General features: G+C 36.6%; 1 protein-coding gene across 1 annotated transcript in view; it reads right to left on the reverse strand.

Annotated features, from left to right (window-relative positions):
• Positions 1 to 1485: 1485 nt before the first annotated feature.
• Positions 1486 to 17145, reverse strand: part of FSTL5 (follistatin like 5) — a 700938-nt gene continuing 685278 nt past the window's right edge. Inside the window, exon 16 of the mRNA XM_036241790.1 lies at positions 1486 to 4014. Coding sequence (XP_036097683.1) covers positions 3312 to 4014 — 703 coding nt within the window. The 3' untranslated portion in view covers positions 1486 to 3311. The remainder of the gene's footprint in view (positions 4015 to 17145) is intronic.

Here is a 17145-nt window from a genome sequence, read left to right on the forward strand (position 1 = left end):
AATTACAAAAATAAACAAATAAATAAATTCTTCACCTCCCTCCATCCAAAATCGGGTCAGAACCTGCTTTTATTGCCTTATTTATATCACCTTCTTTACATAAATATTTACTCCTTCCTGTCACTTTTTCTCAAGGACTGTTCCACATCTTACTCCCACCCTTGGTTTCACACCTGTTCTCACTTCCTGACCTCCACGACTATCACCAGATAATTTCACAGGGAAAAAAAGTCACTTTTTGCTACCACTTTAACCTTTTATAAAGGGTATTTGTTAAAAATGTACTCTCTGATGTTAGACCTTCTTAATATAGAACAGTTATTTTTATTTATTTATTTTTTTATCCTCACCCGAGGACATTTTTCCATTTTTTGTACAGATAGAGTGGGAGGGAGAGAGAGGAAGAGAGAGAGAGAGAGAAACATCGATGTGAAAGGGACACATCGAGTGGCTGCCACCCGCACGACCAACCAGGGCTGGGGACAAACTGCAACCGAAGTACGTGCCCTTAGCGGGAACCGAACCCGGGTCTCTCCGGACCACAGGCCGATGCTCTAACCGCTGAGCCAAACCGGCCAGGGCTTAATATAGAACAGTTATAATAATTATTTTATTATAGTTTTTCTCAGGTTTTTACACATTGTTTATGAGATCATTATTTCCAATACACCTTTATCAGGATGTGCATAAAATAGCGTTGATGCCCTGTTAGCTTTGACTCTGTTTCTGCCCCACCCTCAAAAAAAGATCTACCTCAGAAAGTATTATAACACCGCATCTGTTTCTTTCAAAGAATACCAAATGCCAGTATTTTATTACGAGATTTTTTTTAAAAGAGTGGCTCAGTATTTTTTGGTTAATTGTATAAGGACATGGGAAGAAAAGGATTTTCCTTTGAGTTTACTTTTGATATTTCATTCTGATACTCAATCTTTTATTTTTTTTTATTTTTTTTTATTTTTTTTTATCCTCACCCGAGGACATTTTTCCATTTTTTGTTCGGGTAGAGTGGGACGGAGAGAGAGGAACAGAGAGAGAGAGAGAAACATCGATGTGAAAGGAACACATCGAGTGGCTGCCACCCGCACGACCGACCAGGGCCAGGGACAAACTGCAACCGAGGCACATGCCCTTAGCGGGAACCGAACCCGGGTCTCTCAGGACCGCAGGCCAATGCTCTAACCGCTGAGCCAAACCGGCCAGGGCTGATACTCATTCTTTTAATACACTCGAAGGGATTCTAAAGAAACAGACACTTGAAAAAGGATACATTCCTTGGTTTAAACATTAACTGTGAAGGGATAGAACAACTTAGAATTGTTTATAAAAAGGCAAACTTAATCGTCTTTTCTTAACTGATCTCTCTTCACATTCCTTCTATCCCGACCCATCACTTTCAAAATAATCCAGAGCACCAAAATATGTTTGAGGCAAAGGAAGACAACATGAAACATTGATGTGCACATTAAAACATTGACTGAACTCTCAAAGGTTAAAATGTAAGAGGTTTATTCTCCTTTTATCAAGCAGTGTCTATAGACAGAGCATCCACATGGTGTAAGCTACCAAAGAAGGATGTATGAGACAGACTTACATTAAATCATTAGGTCACAGACACCTGATATGGTTCATGTTCACAAGGGAGGAAATTGCTGAAAAGGAAAGCAGATAAGTAGAAACATAAGCTGGTTTTGTTATTAAATCTACCTCTCATAATGGTTTCTTAAGCTAAGAAGAAATCTACTGTATCACACAGTTCAGGATGCTATATACACATAAGATATTACACACTATAAAATTTCAGGTTTCTAAGCAGTTTTACACAATTTAAACTTGAGTAAAATTTGTGTTTATAAAAGACCTTATTGGATTACCTTCAGTGAATGGAGGTCATTTCCACAGCCCATTAGCATTTTAGCAGCAACAAAGCAAAAATAAGTAAAAAGATTCTCAAAACATGTAAGCTATTACCTTAAGCCTAGATAATTATCCGCTTATTTCTATAAACCAACTCTCTAGTTTTAATCCTCGTCTACTGGCCTTATACTTATCCTTAAAAATACAATACCTTTTTACTTCTCTGCAGTGCCTCACAGAAGAGGGTGCACTAGGTTTTGAACTATAGCACACAGTTAGTGAGTGGGTCATTTGAAGATGACGTAGGAGTCAAATAGAAGTCACTTACGAAAGTTATTAGAGAATGAAGATTTTGATGGGTTATATTTAAACAGCGAAGGCGAGGGTGAAGTGCATTTTTACTCACCACTGTGGAGCTATCCCCTAACTTTCCGAGTTCTAAACTAATTCTCCTAAAACACTAATACTCATTAGTTCTCTAGCCAGTTTTTTCTCCCCGGTGTTAATTTCCCTACATGTGGTATTACTCTAAGCAGACAAAAATAATGCTTCTTTTCTTAGAAATGAGAGTTCCTGCTGATGCAACACTGGACTACATGAAATTAAAAAGAATCTAGTCTGCTATTAATGAGCATTTCTAAGCAGTTGACATCCCAAACTTGCATTATAAACATAATGCAGTCTAGTGATTAAAAGCAAAATGAGTAGAGAATACATTGCAAACATTTTGACCATAATTATTTTTCCTCCCTTCCTCCCCATTTTCCATAGCGTGCTGCAGAGTATACAGTAAGTGTCAAATAGAGTTCTGTCACCTGTATACAACCTAAGGCCATCTTATGCCTTCAAATGATATTCCATTAAACAAATAACTGAAGGCAGGATTTAGTGCGAGAGATGTTAAACATTTCTCTTTTAACGACAAGAGATTTTTAATAGTTATAAGTGTTTAGTATGCAGCGTTTAGCTTTCCTTTTCCTCTTGTGACATTCCCTCAAGGCACAAAAGATTATAAACAGTGAATGGGACAGAATATTTTGAATTTTAAGTTTCCACAATACCTTTTATTTCTGGTTTAAGTATACCAAAAAAGGACTGAGAAAATAGATAAACCAACCCTTAAAATAAAATGGTGCTGAAAGTCATCCGAAATTCCCTGCAGTTATTTTTAAGTATTTAAATTCTTATTCTGTTGGTTTAAAACATAATTATGCATTTGATTCTTTGATTAATATAGTTTCTTATCAAATGTTGTGTTAAAAATTTGGAATCAATCAATATTACTAATCGTGTATTTCTTTGCCAAATTTTTTTTAAAAATTTTATTTGGGCCAACCCCGTTAACTCATGTATGACTAGGATATAAACTTGAAAAATTAAGCTGTCAGTTTAAACAATACATTAAGTGCAATGTACCGGAAAACTCTTCATTCAGTAATTATCTAATAGGGCTCCTAGGCGTCTCCAACCCAAATAACTGTATTTCCCTTTTCAACTTCAGTGATCTCACAGTTTAACTTGTTGAGTCGTCCATCGAGTATAAAGAGAGAGTCCTTGGAAGGTGTCATCAGGTACTGCCCGAACAAGCCACTGTCCTGGATCTGCCTGTTCTTCCGGCTCCACGGCCACTCCTCTGGCTTGAGGGGCTCCTTCAGGCTCTTGATCATCTTCACCTTCCCGGAGGAGAGCTCCGCGAAGAGCACGTCGGTCTGCGCGCCCGAGCTCCCGTAGATGTTGTACTGATGGGCCTCGGTGAAGGACGGCTGGAAGGCCAGGTCCGCTATGTGCAGATTCGTGTGGATGTCAAAGGCCTCCTGTATTTCCCCCCTGATGGTGATGGACTGAACCCTGACCAGACCTCTCACGTCGTTGACGCTCACGAGGTAGTGCCCGTCCGGGGACATGTATGGGGTGCCCGTCACGTCGCTGTTGAATCCAAGGACGGAGTCGGTGACGCTGTCCACCAGGAGCTGCGGCGGGACCGCTCCGGTGCTGTCGGGCTTGCAGCCCACGAAGTAGTATCCTCCCAGGTGCGTGTACGCCAGCGACTGGGGGACGCACTGGTAGTCCTTCAGGTTAATTGTCTTGATGTATGACAAGGTCTCAAGATCAATTTTCTGTAGTGCAGCTTCATCTTTATGGAGGATAAATCCAAACCTGAAAAGATAAACACTGAAATTAGACAGGTACACTAGAGTGGTTACCATGGAAATCAGCACCGCGGACAGGTGGGAAGGGCTGTGACAAGTCTGCTGTGCCCCTGCGGGCTGTGCGGGGCTTTATGCAAAAGGTGTTAGATTTCAACTTCAAACTGTGCTGCCGTCCTCCTTCCTGTGGTCCTTGTCTCGCTGCGTCCAAACGTAATTCATGCTGCAGAAAGCAAAATAATTAAAAGTAGTATATCTAGTTAATTGGAACAACTTTTGTCTTTACCGAAGAGGGTGAAAAAGTAAACTTTATTTTGTGTGTCTCTAAACGTTTGATAACGAACAAGCTTGGTTTACCACTACGAAAGCCAGCAACAATATAAATCTTAAATATATATCTATTTTACTCACTTCACTTACTTCTGATATTGTCTCATGGTCACCTTATAAATCTGATACATAACTCTTTAAAAAATTATCCATATCGTTCTCATTTTAATTTGCCACAAAGGGCTACCTTAATAGATGCGGATTTATTATTTTTTTTATACAGAACTGTTAGACTCCTATATATTACATTTTAGAATCACATTGATTTCGCCTATGATCTTAACATTTATTTATTTATTTATTTATTTATTTATTTATTGTTAATCCTCACCCAAGGATATTTTTCCATTGGATAATTTTCCAAAGGATTTTTTTTTTTGGTACGTCCCCCTAGCAGAACCGAACCCAGGACTCTCTGGTCCGCAGGCAGACGCTCAACCACTGAGCCAAACTGGCCAGGGCTCCATTGATTTTTTTAGAAACAGTGGAAGGGAGGGGAGAGAGGAAGACAGAGAGAGAAAGAGAAACATCAATGTGAGAGAGACACACCAATTGGTTGCCTCCCGCACCATCCCAGCTAGGGCTGGTGATTGAACCCGCCACCCAGGCACAGGCTCCTGATCAGAATCAAACCTGTGACCCTTCAATCCACAGGTTGATGCTGTAACCACTGAGCAAAACCAACCAGGGTTAAAATTTATTTTATTATACATTTTGTGTACCAGTTACAGTTTTCACCCCAGCCACGCTTATATTGTTATTGTTTTTAATCATATACCTGTACTGTATTGGTTATCTTATATTGAACAGTAATGAACTTTGGAGATGTTTGGCATTTTCTATTAAATTCAATTTAAAAAGAAATAATTTAAAATTTGTTTTGATGACATCTTTAATTAGTGTAATGCTTTTAAAAACATTTCTCCTGAATACTAGCTGCAAATTATCAAAAGTGTCTGTTACAAGAGGAAACATATTTTGAAAGACTGACTTATAACATTAGTGGCTTTCTATTAAAAATAAGTAGGTTAGCCTGGCCCATGTGGCCCAGTGGTTGAACACTGACCCATGCACCAAGAGGTCGTCCGTCAGTTTGATTCCCAGTCAGGGCATATGCCCAGGTTGTGGGCCCGATCCCCAGTCGGGGGGCATGCAGGAGGCGGCCAATCGATGTTCTCTCTCATCAGTGTTTCTCTCCCTTCCTCTCTTTCTAAAATCAATTAAAAATATATATTAAAAAAAAAAAAGAAGAAGAAGTCCATGTCCTCAACCACTAGAATGTAAATTGTGGAAGGGCAGGAACTTTAAAAATAATAATAATAATAAGTAGGTTAAATAAGATAAAATAAGATAGAAACTACTATACAAAATTATATCCAAATTACATAATAATCAATGGAAATATGAAGGACTTTCCTTTTTATTTTTGTTAGTAATATTGAGTAAAACACATTTTAATATTTTCAAAATCTCGATAAAAATAAAGATCAGAAAAATATTGTTACAATTTTTATCACTGAAAAAATTACTTTATTGTATTAAGGCAAAGCAAAATAAAACAAACCAAACCTTTAAAGATAGTCAACTATATTGTCATCTGAGTAATTCATTTTCAGTATGGTAATTCTTACACAAAGTTTTATTTATGTAAACAAAATAACCATTTCCCCTTATAATACAGAAATATGGTGTATTTGGGGTAATAGCTCCTTAAAATTTTAAATATGAGCACATGTAAAGCCCAAGATATAAATTATTTTATATCTTTAATATCATAGAAAAAGAAGATACATTTTCTCCAAAATCAGTCTCATAATTGCATAAACAGGGAATGCATCAGCACAAATATTTTAATAAAATAGACATAAAATTGTAACCATGTCTATCCTTTTACATTGCATAAAGTTGGGAAACCATATTATAATTTTAGCTCTATGGACAATTATAAAGATACTATTTGATGTCATTGGAGAGTACAAATTCTCCTATAAAAAATAAAAACTACAATGTATAGAAAATATGAAGAATAAGAATAGAAAAACTGTTAGTGGCTGATGCTTAATTAGAGCATTATGCTATACTATTACTTAATTGAGTAACTGTTACTGTTTTCATATTTACTTGCAGTGGAATAAAATAATCACTTAGTAAATAATATTTCTAATGTATTTTAAAATGCCATTGACTATTTCTGGCTTATATCCTGAAACTTTCCTCCTTTCCTGTGTCCTTAATAACTGTGTGTATCTTTTCAGTAGGACAACTTATACCATAACTATTCAGGATAAAATTTTGTCCTGATTACAATGGTATGAAGAAACATATTAACAATCACTTCTAAATGTTCCCATAAATTATTAATGCACACTGAAGGTTTCACATACCACCTAAATATTACAGAATAAAAAAAAAAAAAGCCCTCAAACTGAAAACTGAGTCCCATTATTTTTGTGTCAGCATCAAAAATGTCTTAAAATCCTAAATGTCACTATTCACTTTCATACTTGTCTTAATAAATAATTAAGTGACTATTGAAATGGATGCTTTTCTATTAATGGACAGTCATTAAGAATATGTAACTAAGTAGATATATGATTGCATCTATCATTTATGAAATTATGAATTATGATTGAAGATATTGTCTTTTTTTTTTCTGCTATACACTGTAAATGTGCTCAGAGACGAAATCAGTAATATGCATATTTAATAAAAGCAATAAGCCAATCGAGTTTTGGCATTTCAATTCTCCTCTTAACCTTGAGTCTTCTAGTCCCTTTGGGCAATGATGTTTGAATGCTAATGAGGAAGAAAGAAGGAGACAAGCTCTAACTACTCTTGAACTATTTTAACTCTGATACTAGAGAATGCACTCAAGTGGTGATACAATCCAGTTCTTTTGGAGGTAATTAAAATTTTACAAATGGTCCGGTTAAAAATGCAAAAGCTCCACGTGGGGTGATAACATTACATGCATTTTGGTACCCGCACTGCATGCTCCTCTAGGACTAGAGATCTAACTACACAAGCAGAGGCATGGGGAAGCCTTCAGTTTTTTACCACTGATTTATTGGGCAGGAAGTGGTGTCTCTAATTCAACATTTCCCTCTAGTGCAGATTGATATTCAGAAATCTCCCACTGTTCATTAGTCTGTGATTAATATTTACAAGGCTCTCAACTTCCATGCCTGCTTAGTATAATAAAATTCTGCATCGCACTAAGTTTAACATAGTTTGTCTAATATTTATCAGAATGTGTATAAAAAGTTGCAGACAGTGAGAAATGTGAGTTAAAAGTTACTCTTGAAATCCCTTATTTTACTAGGGGAAAAACGAGATTAAGCAAGTGTAACTGTGATTCATGTGGCATTGCGTGCACTTTTTCTAGATTTTTTTGAGGAGAGTTAAAGCATTTTTTCCCCACAAATTATTTTCTTTTTCAGAATGCTTAGTCAACATGGTTTATTATTATAAAATTTATAAAAAGGCTCAAATTTAATTACTCTTATTATGCTTTAAGCTAAGGTCCTGAAATGCTTCATACACAGAGAACCTGTTTTCAGTGAAGTAAGGGCTTTCAATCCAGGCTGATATATTTCATGATCCACTTTTTAATTATAATAGAAATGTGACCTTACGTGATGCCCTTGACTTCCATGAGTTTCCATTTTCTCATCAGCAGGAAGAAGGTAAAAGTACTAACTTGCTTTGAGGTGAGAGTAAACGTGTGTTTATTATCCGCCAAACAGATTCTCAATAAATAAAACTTGTCACCGCTTTCCACCTTAAGTAGTATCCTTTTCCCATTATGAATCAAATAAAATGTTCCCCGTAGCACAACAGATTATTACAATGCATGGGTGGGAAAAAATATGTCATTTTTTTCTTTTTAGCTAGTATTCCCACAATGTTTAAAATCAACATGCAGTGTTACTCAAATGTGGCTACATTTTTCCATTCCTGAATGCAACAGTGATCGCACCGACAACAGAATTCACTATTATTTTACTCTGTTCTCACTGGTGCCAACAGGATCTATGCCCAGTGCACATTTTAGCCAATCATCGAATCTCTCAGTGTTAGGATAGAAGGCATCTGGCTCTCTCTGGCTTCTTTAGAGGTGCTGCTTTAGTTCGTGCAGAGGGAATGGAGTAGTAAGTAGGCTGTTCTGTACTGGGTGAATCTGAGCTCTGCACAGATGATGGGATTTTAAATAGGTCCCTGTCTTACTCAAGAATTTTTACTAAAAGTAACAGAATTTGTTGTGGCTGGCTTTAGGTCCTGTATCTATAGACATGGACAGTTGCAGTCAGAGTTGATGTCATGGTAATTTGAAGAGAAGCATGGTTGAAACATCATGAAGCCTAATAAAGGATAACTGCTTAAAGACCTCTACATCCTGTAAGTCCAGGCTACATGCCTTGCATTTGAGTAATCATCGATTTCCCCAAGTCTCTCACTCAGACAGTCAAGCGGGTCTGGTCCCACAGAGTCTCACAAAGCAGTTTTCCAGTCACTGTCACTCCACAGCATCTGCCACACAGCTGCACCCCTGTTCTGCTTTCTCATCTATCACCTGAGAAGCAAGGGAAGGAGTCTCATAATTGCAATCAAGGTCTTTATGATATCTATGATACCCCAAAGGTTGGAGTGAAAGAACCTTGTAAGATTTTCGGAGTAACAATTATTTAATCTCTTGAGTCTTAATGTAATACTGCCTGTCCCAAGCCCCCATAGATTCCTACCTGAAGAGATTTCCTTACTACTAACTTTTCATACTTAACCACTGAGGATCCATCCCCATACTAGAAGCTGGGGAGGGTGCTATATGCTCCCTCTCCATCCCTACATTGTCTCTTAACTCAAATCCTATCATCTGAACTTCCCCAGATTTTAAAACAAGTCTTTCTCTATATATATCACTGGATGCAAATGGGAAGTAGTGAGTGGAGAGTGGGTGCATTTGAGCATGGGATTAGCCAGACACTCTATCCTGCTTTAAAATCAACGTTGCTGCAATCCACATCTAAAACAAAAACATTTCTCCAAGCTTTTCTTCTGTCTCACAGAAAGAAACCATATTCTTCTTAATAATACTCCAGAAAAAAAATAATTTGAACAGCCCACATAATTAGTTGTATTGAGGTTTTACATGTGAAAATCTACCTTCAAAAGCTAGGGTCAAGTAGTTAGTGTTTCATAAATAACAGTGGGCAGGATTATTAATATCTTGTTTTTCCAACTGGTAGTTAAAGAATGCCAAATGGATAAGAAACTAAAATTATAAACTGCCCCCTCCACATCATGAATATACAAACCCACACATACAATGGACTCTTGGGAAGACAATTTCCACTGTGTTATAGATGACAGAGTTTTCAGAGACACACACCATAAATCTGACATGAGCCATCATTCAGTATTTTATGAATTCCTTTATATTTAGTTGTTTTCTATTATCCTGGACTGACCCTTGTAAGATTGAATGCTGTTCCTACTCAAGTACCAGAGGATTTAGTTTTATCTGAACATCACATAAATAGCTCAGTAAAACATACCTGTTTATAAAGAGTGGTCACAGTCATACACGGTAGAGGGGAAGCCCAGAGAAAGAGAATTGACACATTCAGTAAAGATTTAAAACTAGAGCAAGGACGTTTTCTGAATAGTCTTAAGGCTTAGATGGGCTTGAGAAATGATAGTTCATTGACATTTTCCATTTTCAAACATAGGTTGGAAAAGCTACAATGAATCATAGGCTGCCCTCTTACCTGACTTTTATAAGTGTATTAGAAATTCTATATGAAATATTTTAGCTACATTACTTCTTCCCTACCTTCAGTTTTAGATTTTTTTTCTTTAAAAAAAAAAGAGGAGAATGTGTCTGAACAATGAATTCCCTACTCCTTCCTTTTGGTGTATATTTCTATGACATGTAGGGACTTTGTTTCTTCTAGAGAGTGTTGGACATAAGGCATAGTTTCATTAGAGTATATTCAGAATGTCTAATTGCTTGACAGAGTTAGTATCGTGTCCAAAGGCATATCACTCTAGTGAGTAACTGGACCTACAGAAAAGGCAGATTTATTAAGAATTCTGCACATACCATATACACATACCCGATTTGCAATGGTTCAAATTTACGATTTTGCCACAATGGTACAAAGTCGCATTTGTTAGAAACTGAACTTTGATTTTGAATTTTGATCTTTCCCTGGGCTGTGATATTCGGTGTGATGCTCTCTCGTGATGCTGGGCAGCTGCAGTGAACTGTAGACCCCACTCAGCCAGGCAGTTATGAGGTTAAACAACCAGTTCACTACAGTACAGTATTAAATGCATTTTTGAGCCCTCTGGCCGCTTTGGCTCGGCGGTTAGAGCATCAGCTCATGGACCAAAGAGTCACACGGGTTAGATTCCATGTACCTCAGTTGTGGTTTGATCCCCAGCTCTGGTTGGGGTCCTGTGGGAGGCAACCAATCGATGTGTCTCTCTCACATGGATGTTTCTCTTTTTCTCTTTCCCTCCCAACCTATCTGAAAACCAATTCAAAACTACCCTCTGGTGAAGAATTAAAAAAAAAAAATGCATTTTTGACTTACGATATGTTGAACATTCCATGGGTTTATCATTGTAAGTCAAGTGGCATTTGTACACAAAAGACCATATTTCAAATACCAAAGTTCTCTATCTCTTTGAAGAGCTTAAGAGCTTAGGGGAAAAACTGACAACTATGCCTTAAGATGCCATTTTAAAAGATTGGTTGCTCTTCTTAGCTTGGTTTTCAGGTTCATAAAAATCTGAAAATAGCTTCCCACTTTTCTATTAGGATGTGTTTTATACAGGAGTTGATAAATGGGTCAGAGGTAATGTAGAAGAAACGGAGTTTGTAATTAGAATGAGAAAGAATTCGTGAGTACAGAGGTGGATAAAGGAAGGTAAAACAGAGACAAGAACAAATTAAAATCTATTAATTGATCAAAAAATATTAACAAAGTGTCCACTGTACACCTACAAAACAGAAATGACGGGATGTTCTACAAGGAACCAGGTTTGGCATGAACTGGATTCCAGGTGACCAAATACAGTGATAATTCACAACCTCCTATGTTCCATGTATTTTGTAAAAGCTTATGGAGAAAATATAAATGATCCCTATCCTTAAGATAAATATGTCAAGTAGTGGAGTGCTTATAATTGTATGCCCTGATTTTCAAAGAATATTTAGGGGACATCTTCAAAGATTAGAGAAGGGATGGGTATAGCTACATCCCTGTTTTAGCTACTAATTTACGTTTTTGTTATGCTAAACTTTCACTTGAAGACAAGGTTAATATTAGTCTGGCTCCCTGAAGGAAAAAACAAATTCCAATTAACATAAATCAAGAAAGGTGCAATAAAGAGACTGTTTAAGGAGAAGCAGGAATTGACCACAGGGATGGTGCAGTAATACGAGAAAAGTAAAAATAAGGCCTTTGCCCCTGCTGTGGCCTGGAAGGAGAGAGTTATGTGGGGGGAGAGGGGGATCTCTGTGAGGGGCTGTGAGTTGGATCTTAAGAAACAGCTGGTCTCCTACAAATCAGCAGACAAGTAGCTGGGGGTGGGGATTATATACTCCAGTCCTATTTTCCTTCTTCATGCAAATCTCTAGTCAGGCTTCTCAGTAGCCAAACCAACCAGAAACTATATTTGTCAGCTTTCTGGGTCAGCAGACAGATTGGAGCAGACAGCTTGATGTATCAAAACATCAAGCACAGATTCCCCTGGCCAAACAATCTGAAAAACTCAATTCTAGCGAATATACAGAGACGTGGAGAACTGTCATATATACATTTAATTTCTAATTGGAATCATTTGACATTTGATAAAGAAAAATCATGTAACCGCAAGTGGGAGGAAGGAATTCCTTTTCATTACCCGAGATAAATGTTTCTTTAAATAGCATATTCTTACTTCTGGTAAAGTTCTAGAAAATGTCTCTTTCCTTTTAATTACTGGTAAAATATCTTTAATAACTGCTATGCACTGAATGTTTATGCCCTCCCACCTCCCCCACCAAGTTTATACACTGAAGCCCTGATCCCCAGTCTGATGGCCTTTGGGAGGAGGTTGGTCACGAGGGTAGAGCCCTCATGAATGAGATGAGTGTCATTGTAAGAAGAAAAATGAGAGAGATGATGGTTGTCTCTCTGCCATGTGAGCAGACAACAAGAAGATAGCAGTCTGCAAGCCAGGACGGGTCCTCACTGTACCCCACACGCCAGCAGGCTGACCTCTGGCTTCTAGCCTTCACTTAAATACATTTCTGTTGTTTGAGGCACACAGTTCACGGTCCTTTGTGAAAGCAGGCTGAAGCGAGGCAGAGTTGGTACGTGAAGCGGGGTGCTGCTGTTATTAATATCTCCAAGTGTGACAACATCTGCGGAGCCGGTAATAGACAGAGGAGGGAAGAGTTTTGAGGTTCATGATGGAAAAAGCCAATATTACCATGCATGGCCACTCACAGCAATCCTGGTGAGGGCTCAGAAATGAGAGGAGAGAGCTGGAGAAAAAGCCTCCATCACTGTAGAGAGGACATAAATAATCACGAACAGAATGTAGAAATGTGGATGGTAAAGTCTATTCTGATGAGGTCTCCAATGGCTGTAGACTAGAGAAAAAGCAATTCCTTGTTATAAAGTGGCAAAGAACTTGGTTGACTTGTATTAGTGTTCTGGTGTTTTATGAAAACGAGAACTTGGTAATGATGAAATCGGATATTCAGCAAAGGAGATTTGCAAGCAAAGTGTTATATAAATGGCTTGGTTCCTTCTGACTGCTTATAATATAATGCAAGAAGAGAGAAATGAATTGAAGAAGAAATTGTTAAGCAAAAAAAAAAAAAAAGCCAGAATGAAAAGATTTGGACAAATTTCTAAGGATGCTATACAAAACTCTTACAAGGTGGCTTGCCTCATGTTTGCTTATGTCTCAGTGACATAAATCACGGGGTCTAGCCTAAGGTCAACGTGAGATGGCTTACCCAAAGGCTTTGATACTGGGGAATACAATAGTATTAGTGGCACAGAATAAAGATTTCATTAGCAGATTCATGTTATACTCGAAAATTTAAAATGTAAAATTAAGAGTAATATCTCACATCAGTGAAGGTATAGGCTACATAATTATTATATTGAGGTAGTCAACTATCTAATGAGAAAAATATATGTATATGTATATCTCATGTTACACAAAAATAATATCTAGATAGATGAAAGTGTTCAGCCCTGGCCGGTTTTGCTCAGCGGTTAGAGCATCGGCCTGCGGTCCTGAGAGACCCGGGTTCTGTTCCTGCTAAGGGCATGTACCTCAGTTGCAGTTTGTCCCTGGTTGATTGTGTGGGTGGCAGCCACTTGATGTGTCCCTTTCACTTCAATGTTTCTCTTTCTCTCTGTTCCTCTCTCTCCCTCCCAATCTACCCGAACAAAAAATGGAAAAATGTCCTCAGGTGAGAATAAAAAAAAGTGTTCAAATTACAATAATATTAAAAAATAAGCATTCAATAACATTATTATAACAACATCAATATTTAAATATTGGGGAAAGTGAGACCTTTTAAACAGGGCTCTTTATTTTGTAAGTCAAAAGGTGAAGCTTGATGAAGGTGACTGTACTTAAAAATAAACAATGTTTAATGCAATCTACAAAATGAGCAGAAGTACAATAAAAAAAGATCAATAGTCTGGCTGTAAAATAAATACTAAAATCAGAAAAAGCAAAGAACTGAAAAGAAAAATTAGCAGGCAAACAAATGACTATTCCTCACACGAGAAAAGAAGTATTAATGGCCTATAAACATCAAAAGATTCCAAACTTCACAAATGATTAGGTAAAAATAAATTAAAGCTAAAAAAATGAGTTGTTTTTTTTTTTTTTACCCATCTGTTAGTAATAATAACAAAGTGTGTTTAGATTAAATACTGGTAAGGATGCGATTAAATATGTTCTTTCACATATTACTGGTAGGAGCATAATTGTTTTAGGCTTTTTGGAGAGTAATTTGTTATTATGTCTGAAATTAAAATATGACCCTGATTTAATGAAGCAAGGATGTCTTTCAGTATCTTCCCTTAATCAATGCTCATGAAATAACTACAAAGTAGATAGCACAAGGATATTCATTCAGCACTAGTTGCAATAATGACATTTAAAAACAATATGAGGGAGAAACATCTGTAACAAAAATTAATTAATAAAAAATAATAAAAATAAAAACAATATGAGCATCAAACAATAGAGGAATGGTCAAATAAACTATGAACCATCCACCAAATGAAATTTTATACTTCAGTTACAAAAATGACAGCGTATTAGTAATGGCATAGAGGTATCTCCCAAACTGTTCATTTTTAAATAAGTACACACCAGATTTTAAAAAAATACTGTATATTTCAATGGACATACAGTGATACCTCGGTTCTCGAACATAATTCGTTCCAGGAGGACGGTCGAGAACCGAATTGTTCGAGAACTGAAGCAATGAAACCCAATAGGAAAGCGTGACTCCACAAAGCGTGACTCTCTCTCTGCACTCACACTGATGACGCGAGCAAGGCGCGCTGGGCCGAATGAACGCCATTGGGCTCAACTCGGCTCATCTCGGAAGTTCGAGTTCCAAATATTTGTTCGGATTCCGAGACAAAAGTTTCTCGAATCCTGATTTGGTGGAAAACCGAGGCGTTCGAGAACCGAGGTATCACTGTATATGTAATTGCTTCAGCAAATGAACTGAAAGATTATTCAACAATCTATTTTTCTAAAGAGAAAGATGCTATGGATGCTTATAAAAGAGAAATTTTACTTATTGATATTGCATATGTTAATTAATGCATGGTTTGAATATGGCATATATGCATCAAAATATATAAACTATGCAACATTATTTTCTTCAGCCTAATAAAAATAGGTCAGTGGGATGCCATTTTTATTTCACAAATTAGGAATGCGTAATGGTAAAGTGTGTTCAATGAGACTGACCCTTTCCTATATTACTATATTACTAAGTGTAACTTTTATGTTGAAAATAATTAATAATTGGCATCAAGGATCATTCACATATCTGCTCTTTATAGCAGTAATTTGCTTCTTAGTTTACTTTTCCAAGGGAAAATAATAAATATAAACAAATCTTTATGCACAAGTATATTCATAACTTTATTTAGCAGTGAAAATGTGTAAACAACTCAAAAGCCCATATCTAAGTGAATGTTTATTAAATGATAATATAGCAACTTGATGCAATATAATACAGAATACAATCAAATTAATCACTAATGTAGGATTAAATTTTGCTCAATAAAGTTATATGCTAAGAGCATAAATTGTATGAATGGTGTGATTAAACCATTAAAAATAAAATAAGCAAAGCCCATGTGTGACTGAAAGTAAATATGACTAAAGATGAACTTTAGTCAAGTTTGGAGACTGGATTAAGCTCATTTTGTTATGTTTTAATTTTGCAATCTTTGTTCAATGAGCATAGGTCATAGTCTACTTTTATAATAAGAAATACATATATATGTATTAATAGAAATAAAACAATATGTAGGAATTCTAATTAAAGAGCTCAGGTAGCTCTTATGATAATCACTGATTATTATTATTTTTATCCTCATCCGAGGACATTTTTCCATTTTTTGTTCAGATAGAGTCAGAGGGAGAGAGAGAGAAACATCGACGTGAAAGGGACACATCGAGTGGCTGCCACCTGCACACCAACCAGGGCTGGGGACAAACTGCAACTGAGGTACGCGCCCCTAGCGGGAACCGAACCCGGGTCTCTCTGGACCGCAGGCCAACACTCTAACTGCTGAGCCAAACTGGCCAGCGCTTGATTATCATTTTAATCTTGAATATGTATTTACTGTTTAGATAAATGTACAGACTGTGCTTGGTACTTCAATAAAAAGACCAATTCATGTAAAGACTCATCTTCTGAGAAATATAAACATACTGCAAAAATTATTTTAAAAAAATAAGTTTTCTTGGAAGGAAGAGGGAGAGAGAGGGGGAAACATTGAAGTGAGAGAGAAGCTGACAGGTTGCCTCCCGAACGTGCCCCGAGAGTGCCCATGACGATCCTCAACCAACTGAGCCACAAGAGCCAGGGTTGAAAAAAATTCTTAAAACATTAGAATATGTTTGGATATCAAATTAAATGAAAAAACATAACAAATACAAAGAATACTTGTACTGAATCAAACAAGGAGAAGATGGAACAATAAATTCATAGTATAAGTAGGAAAGACATAATAACTAAATATTAGAAGACCACTGGAAAATGTTATAATCTATAATCTCAACAAAGAATTATAGTAGAATACAACTAAAGCTTTGCCTGGAGGAAGAAACTGCTTGCTGCTGTGAATTCTATAGACAGAGGGTACAGCAGAAACAATTCCATGGAACAAATGGAAATGCAAAAGTTTTCTCCTTTCTAGACATCATTCCACAATGTGAGTCAGAGATTGTTTTTTATATTTCTCAACTATTCTTTCTTTGAATATCTGAGTTGAAATCCAACCTGGCATAACTAATTTTTTTTTTTATATCTGTACTTAAATGAGTACATTTGATAATTGTCTTAACTCTCATTTCAACAAGGTTGAAAGTGTTTCCATTTTAAAGTATATTATATATAATTTGGTGACTGCACATTAGAATTTAACATTGAATATAATTTAATTACAAATCTCTGAATGCCTATATTTATTTCAGAGATTGAACCAAGCACACATACTATAGAAATGAGGACAAATACATCTGAACTAGTTGA

Source organism: Molossus molossus, unplaced genomic scaffold (genome assembly GCF_014108415.1).
Source record: "Molossus molossus isolate mMolMol1 unplaced genomic scaffold, mMolMol1.p scaffold_m16_p_4, whole genome shotgun sequence".
NCBI lineage: Eukaryota > Metazoa > Chordata > Mammalia > Chiroptera > Molossidae > Molossus > Molossus molossus.